General features: G+C 44.2%; 1 protein-coding gene across 1 annotated transcript in view; it reads left to right on the forward strand.

Moving 5' to 3' along the window:
• Positions 1-4,359, forward strand: part of LOC129387563 (uncharacterized) — an 849,695-nt gene extending 845,336 nt beyond the window's left edge. The window contains exon 9 of the mRNA XM_072286147.1: positions 3,305-4,359. Within this exon, the coding sequence (XP_072142248.1) occupies positions 3,305-3,534 (230 nt within the window). The 3' untranslated portion in view covers positions 3,535-4,359. The remainder of the gene's footprint in view (positions 1-3,304) is intronic.
• The last annotated feature ends 3,683 nt before the right edge of the window (positions 4,360-8,042 follow it).

The raw sequence follows: 8,042 nt of genomic DNA on the forward strand, positions 1-8,042 counted from the left end.
CCCTTATAATTGCTAACAGGAAAAAAGGAATGAAAGAAAGAAAGAAACGAAGGAAGGAAGCAATTATTATATACCAATTGCGCAGCATTTCACAAGCATTCTGCACCCCACAGCTGTTGCAAGCACGAAAAGTGACAACAAAACTCATCCCGGCGTCTCTGTTAATGAGATAATACTGCGTGAAGAGGGCTTAAGTTGGAACTTCTCGCTTTGTCTTTCGCGGGTCTGATGATGTCTTTACAGGAGGTAATTCTTGTTCACTCTTCTTATCGGTGATGGCTCGGTCTCTAATTAGCAGCCTTATGTGACCTCTGTGGGTGGTGTCCATAACGGACCACGTCCTAAGCGATGATCCGATCAGACCAGTGGCGGCCACACCTAACGCAATCAGTGCGCCGCAATCAACGAACTTGCCTTCCTGTTACCTTGCGTATACCGCCAAAGAGTCCGCCACGCAAGTATGCGTTTGAACCAAATCCGCCTCCCCAGTGATGTACGGTGAACTTCCTTCTTTCTAACGCCAATCATTGGCACCCATAATTGCGCAACGTAGACAAATGGCATTTGCTCAAAATGTTAGTGACGTCTATGTTCAACTCTAATATCTCACTCGTAAGGCTGGAGCCAACGCCTCATTTCTTACTTGCCTACATTCTATAAATAAATAGGGACAGAAACTTCGGGCAAAACTCCCATCTTTTATACATCCTAATCGTGCGTATTTAACATACAAGTACGAACTGTGGGTCTACAAACATTTCAGTGAAACTTCTATTGCGCCCATAAATGTCTCTTTCGATGTTGGCACCTATATCGCAATTTTTTGAGCCTAGAAATGCAATTTCTTGTGCTTCTTTTTGGTAGCCTTATCTTGTTTTTGGTTTATAATGCTATCATGCGCTCAGGAATTTAGCCGATTATTAGCACAAACACTTTGCTGGTGTTAAGGTGGTGATCAGCAGCTTTGCAGCAGACGAGAGCATCGCTACGAGAAGGGCCCGAACTGCGCTATGCGAACCCACAATTGAAGGCAACGTACTTCGCCTGTGCGTGTACTTCACGCTTTTTTCTGATATTACCAAGAAACGTTGAATGCTCAGGCGCAACTCTGACCCAGAATGTGGTGCTCATTGTAGATACCCAGTAAAACTTCCCCACCATCCCCAATGGACCTGTTGCTGAGAAAATTAATTCGAAACTTCAATCTGTCTAGCACAAGAATCCCAGATATTAAGTTTTGAAAGAACTGTCACATGCGCTGGCCAGTGAACACTCTGCAATACTGGAAAGGCACTGGATCGTCGAACGTTGAATAACGTGCCACAAACTTGACTGGATGTGGAGCATTCCTTTCTGCATAAAAAGCAATACGCAGTGAAAAGACGCATGGCCTAAAACGCGAAAAGCTTCAGATGGTGAAAAACCCATGCCCAGAGCATTAGAACTGGAGAGTACTGTCAGCACAAAGAATGAACCAGCATATGTGAAACTACAAATTTAGACTCAGGTTACATGCGTACCAGTCGGCGCTACAAGATGACCACCTACCATACACGACTGCAGTGCTTGTCAGCGAAAGTGATTTTTTTGAATAATTAAAAAATAAGCATTGCGCTCAATAACATCATACATTCCTAAGAAAAAACGTATTTTAGTTCCCATTGCAGACGGACTCTATAGACTGTTTGCTGGTGCTGCCTGGTCAGGGTTCCGGATAGAGGAGGAGTAAAATAAATCAGAGCAAAGAAATGACAAAGCCCGTGATTACCGGAGTATTTTGTAGGTGTTTCAGAAAAAAAAATGGCTAAATATGGTGACCGACGAGTTCGGGGCGCATACTGGAATAAATAAATCAGCCGAAGCAATGAAATGGAGGAGCCGTAAAAGGACAGGGGCAGCTTGCTGGGGCAAGCACATTTTTCTACAAAAAGAAGTGGCCAATTGTAAATGTGGGTGAACGGGCAGAAACAAAATGAAATATATTTGCGGAAACAGGAAATTGCCCCACGGTAGGTGAAATCGCTCTCTGATCTTGCGCTGTGAGCAGTGCCAGCCCAAAACGCCGCCGAACAACCCCTTTACTTTCAATTGCAAAACGTGGTGGCTGTATCATGGAATACCATTTCTTGCTTTTAACCACACTTGCATTTCTTTCCGCATACTTGTTTATTTATGCAGCTTAAAGTGGAATGCTCAAAATCTCTTCGTTGTGCACATTTAAATCTTTCCGTCATCGATGAATGTTCAGCAGAATGGACGCAATCCTCTTATCGGAGAAGAAATCTGTGAGCTACCTCGACACGGAATGTTTATTTCGTCGTTCGCCGTTCATTTCAGTATACAGGGTGTTGTTTCTCTATTGAATTGTTCATTTGCTGTTGCCTATATTGGTAAATAGTACTGGTGTCTTGCCGCATAGATCGATGTCAGGGCGTCCATACCTTACCGTGGCGGCCACATTCCGATTGTCGCGGCATGCGAAAGCATCCGGTATCTTGTGAGAGGGACAGGTATAAAAATTGAAAAGAGAAGGTTCAGTTAGATTTCTGGCAGATGGAGACATCTACTGCAATAAAGAAAGGCACTTGGAGCAGAAAGGTAATGAATAACATCATTCGTTTTTTTTTTGTTGCCAAGTGGTTATTTAAAATATTTGTTGTGTGGAAAGAGAGAGAGCAAGGACAGGAAGGGTAAGGAATTCACTGAAACTTAAGCCTGAAGTCTTTGTTCTCGAGCTTTTTTCGGGAGCTCTTGTGATTTGTGCGAGAACTTGCTGGCCGGCTTACCGCGATAACATTCTTGGAACGCAAGTTTCGCGTGAATATAAAGAGCAGTATATCCTGGGCAGGCAGTGCCTGTAGTTTAGGTAGAGCAGAAGCTATTGCAGCGTCCTCGAAAACCATCTAAGCGTGACAATGTCGCAGCATCATTTTTTGCCACTCTTACTAGGTTTTCCACTTTCCTTTCGAAAGAACTAGAAGTGCACTTCTGAGCAAATTGCAATAAAATTGATCTTACTTAGATATCAGGAGCACGGGCACATACCGTTTGTAAAATAAAAAACAACAAAGTATGTTTTTTTTAAAAAGACTTACCAGACCCAGCGCGATCCGCGAATATTCCTTATTTAGAAGGGTCGAAAGTCCGTCGTCCGTTAAGAAAGGTACCCCAAAGAAGTCGGGCGAATACCTCCATTTCCCGGACCCAGAGATTTACGCTTCGCGACGGGAGATTTGCATATTCAAATTACTCGTCTCCTTCCTCCGTCCTGTTTACCGACCACCTTTCGCATTTTCTATTTCAGACGCCTGCCTCAAATTGGTCTATTCATCCGATGACCCGTTCTTCATACCCGGCCGGCCAACTTGTGCAAGGCAAAATAAACAAGGAAAAAAATATCTGACCATCCTGGCGGAAGCAAGCACAAGAAGAGAGGCCCTGCGATCCTATTCTGCGCAGCTTTGTAAAGACCGTCCCATCCTGATGTTGACCGTCTGTCTCAAGTCTGGTTTTGTCTCACTTGCTTCCTCCTGATAATTGAAAAAAAAATACGAGTGTCGTATGCACGCCGCCCTTTGGTGCCCTGGTTTGGCTTCCCGAAATAAATTGGCACTCCGCCACGTATTCCCCCGTCCCCACGAATATTTTCTTTTCATTGCTTGGTAAACACTGAGAGCCCAGGAAGGAGGGCGGGGAGCACTAGGGAAGCGTATGGCGTGTAGCTTAAAGTGGGACAAATATTAAACGAGCAGGGCCGGCAGTGCTGCTCTGGTAAGAGCGAAGACGGGTGAATCTGCCACACATTTAAAAAAAATAATAAAAAACGGTAAATGGAGAGTTTGATTGCTGGGTGCTGAAACACTGTCAAAAAAATTACTCGCTGTAGCGCAGTTTTCAGTGAGGGTCCATGCTTGGGCAGTTCCCGATTCGTACCTCCCCGATTCGTACAAAAAAGTATCCGCTCGAATAGAGTGCAACAGAGGCACGGGGATGAAAATCTTCAGAGAAGCCAGGTTTTGGTCTGGCATTTTCTTTTTTTTTTTTAGAACATTATGCACCATATAACGTATTGCATTAGTATTGAAATACTGTAGATGTCAACTTCAGTAACCTCAAATCGGAAACATGCCCGTTAAAAGTAAAGTCCGCCATCCCGGTCCTGCAAAAATGGATGTTCAACGAAGCTTTAGAAAACCACCACTACAACTGCTGAGGGGGGTATGCAATGCTTTATCACTTTAGAGTAATGGTAGGAATGGGAGTAATGGTAATTTTGACAGCACGCCGCCGCCCATAGTGGTGCTACAAAGCCATCGAAATCATTTGCTAGGCTGTTTATTTTATATACGAAAAGCTAGGGATGTCACACCCCACGTTGCTGGCTGGAGTCGCCGCGGCGGCTTGCGTAGCAGTAAGCTGTACAGGAAAAGGTAGGCAGGGAGCGCTGCGCTTCGCACTGCTATTCATCGATATACATTGATATTGGCGTTGCCATCACGAGTGCCTTATCTCTGTTTCAAGGTCGCATTGTCAGCTACAGAAAATCGGAGTGCTCGTGCCGCTGCTCGTGCGTTCATCGTCGTCTTCTTTCACATGTCTTCTTCTACATCGCTGCAACCACGATGGCGATAATCATGACAAAAAAGGCACCGTTAACTAATATGGAGTTAATTAAGGCACTCGCGAACGCATGACTTTTGGCTGGGAGTCGAACCCTTGACCTTTAGTGGTGGTCGAACCCGCGAACTTCGGTGGCATTCGAACCCTTGGTGTCAATGATGACGAAGTTAAATAAGGCAGGCTTATTTTAGAGTTAAGGCATTCGAACCCACGACCTTTGGTGGTAATCGGACCCTCGACCTTTGGTGGGAGTATGCTAAGGGTGAAAGAACTGGGTACGAATGCCCTGGGTATGAGCCAATGGTGATGACGGTTTTCAGTCGACAGACGCGAAAGAAACCCGGGATCCTAGCCATATATAGGTTCGCTGTAAAATTCACTCAGAAACTCGAGTGGCCGCTCTCTAAGTATGCGTAAGCGTTGTGCCACTTGCTCATCTTAACGCAGCCTGCTCTCGTTGTCAATGTCATGAAACTTCATCCGATGAGAAAAAAATGGTAGCTCACCCTAGTCTTTTACTTCGGTGTGTCTTGTGGCATTCTCACCTCGGCGTTGGAGTTCCTTAGGTTAAGCTTAGGCGAAGGCAATGCACGAACCGGACTCGGAGGCAAGTATTTTCCATTAATTAGCAGGTTATATATAATTCCATCTTCTGTGTGCACCCGCCGTGGTTGCTCAGTGGCTGTGGTGTTGGGCTGCTGAGCACAAGGTCGCAGGATCGAATACCGGCCACGACGGCCGCATTTCTATGGGGGTAAAATGCGAAAACACCCGTGTACTTTGATTAAGGTGCACGTTAAAAAACCCCAGGTGGTCGAAATTTCCGGAGACCTCCACTACGGCGTGCCTCATAATCACAAAGTTATTTTGGCGCGTAAAACCCCATAATTTTTTATTTTAATCTTCTGTGTGACGTCATTAGTCAAGTCACTGCTACCGCTTTCTACTTCCGGGTTTCCAGGAATTTCGCCAAAGTCTTGCTGACGTAATGGGCCTCTACATTGTACAATTCTGTGCTTTGATGTGTGGTAATCAGTGATTTCTAATCAATTCTAATTGTTATATACACTTTATTAACTCAACTTGCTACTAAATTTATGCTTTGATATCAAATCTATAATCAAACCCATGAATTTTATAGTGTACTATTTTTTAATATTTGTGCTGTTCTTTTTTGTAATTTCGTCCCCGGTCGTCTCAGTGATTTCTAATTAATTATAGTTATTCCGGACACTTCAGTAACCCAATTTGCAATTAAACTTATGCTTTGATATCATATCTGTAGTGAAACTCATGAATTTTGTACCGTACTATTTTCTTTATTTTTCCTGTTTATTTTGAATTTCCTCTCCGGCCGTCTCAGAAGGTTAACCGGAAGTCCTGGGCAAGAAACAAGAGTGCCACTCAATGCTCATGCCACTAATGAACGACAGCGCTGTGGTGACACAAACTGCTGCCGACGGCTGCATAAGGTGAATTGATGAGGTAAGCAACCTACTGCAGGTGACGGCACCAGGCGCGCTGATGACGTTTTGATCCTTATAAGCTGTTATCGCTCTCTACCGCCTTATCCGTTCCCGTGGAACAACTATCAACCGTGGCCAACCGGGCACTCCGGAGGCGGCAGCATATGGCACGGTCGCCGCCGAAAGCGATCTTGAAAGCAATGGGTTATGGGCTGGGACACAGGGCGGCGAGTGCTAATAGCGTCGTGTGCGCTGTGTTCTTAGCGTTTAGTTGGTGTTGGAGCGAGGGGCATCCCAAAGGTCAATTCGCTCGCTGCTGTGGGTCCAATCTTGAAAGCGATCAACTTACGTGATGGACGGATGAAGGGAATGAAGGATGGACGGACGGACGGACGTCTTTCCTCGTTGGGCAGGCATATAAATGCTTACGCATTTAAAATCAAAAGCCCAGTGTATTTTCTTGTGGTACACCAAAGTTCACACTTAACGTTACCGTATACGGATGGGATGGAGGGATGGACGGATGGATGGGAAAACTTTATTGACAGTCTTGAAATACGTGATTATGTCATAAATATTAATACATTGAATCCTATTGTCTAATTATTTATCCAAAAGATTATCGAATTCACCTTGAAATTTAAGTGCTCGTAACTTTGCTAACAACAAAGCATGATTAATTCATGAACTGACTTCGATAGGCAAGAAATGCTAGCATTAAGATATTCTTCTGTATCGCAGCAATAATAGGAAACTTCTTCAAATAGTGTAATTGTGTTACTGTTCTTTGTGAAACCCTATCGTACTGAGTTATTCGATGAACACTTTTCACAGAATGGCTGCAAAGCCTACGATACATGTATTCTCTTTATCTGCATTGATGTTGGCCAAATCAACTTAGGGCTTTTAATTTCGGCGCTCACATGTTTAGCGGTTTTCTACACTTGTTGGACAGCATTTCTTCGCATATGTCGCCTGTTTTAAGCATTTCATTATGTTAGGGGATATGAACATGCATAGTGTCCTCCGCAGTTAGTGCGGTCGCCAACATTTAGCTGTTGCATACTTTGAAGAATTATTGTCTGGCTGTTGCGATGTGCGTTTAGAGGTAAGTTTAATTACATATGGCCATATCGTTCAAGTGATATTGAAAGTTCATGCAGGGACTATATGCGAAGTTTTGACATTAACAGTCGTTTGAGTGCTCGAACAAGCCTACAGCATCATTCGATGCTGCAGTAGTGCGCAACGTCGATCATTCGGCAGGCGCACTACATGACTTTATGTAGGCGATGAGATCCCAAAAACTCTGTTCATGCTTAATTTCATGGTTGAGCAGTCTCTTGAGCGCTGGTCTCGGGATTGAGAATGCAAAAGTTCCACCTCGGTGACTCGGTTGCATTGTATGCGGCACTGTCTGCGTTGTCACGGTAAGCTTTACGTCTGTGCAGATATGAACACACGCGAGAGTGCCTAACCAATAGAAGGTGCCCCAAAACATCTGAAGCGACTTTTTTTTAGCCGACTTCTATTTGATTGTGGAGAAGCCAGCTATGACGTACCTCTTTCAACCTTCCTTCTTGGAAGTGCTATGTAAGTAAGAAAACTGAATAATACCGATAACAAACGCGCAACTGGAACCTCAAAACCGGCACTTATAAATAGAACTGTTTATTGGAATTAAATAGCCTTAAGTAGTCAAACCTTGTAGGCAACATGCTTGAATGTTTGGTTCCCTCAACTCCCCGTAGAACTGTTCAATGCAATTCCGTGTTCCTTCAAGCAGACAGCAACATTCTGACTTCCACATGCACATTCTGTTTTTGATTGTTGGTGATTTTTTTTACGTTATTCCTTGCTGCTTTTGTGCCCAGGTGTACGACACTTCGTGCTTATTATGTCGTGGCAGGATAATTCTAATCACCATTCTCGGAGCAGACATACAGAGTTTTGCAG

The sequence above is a fragment of the Dermacentor andersoni genome, chromosome 2 (genome assembly GCF_023375885.2).
Source record: "Dermacentor andersoni chromosome 2, qqDerAnde1_hic_scaffold, whole genome shotgun sequence".
In the NCBI taxonomy this organism is placed as follows: Eukaryota; Metazoa; Arthropoda; class Arachnida; order Ixodida; family Ixodidae; genus Dermacentor; species Dermacentor andersoni.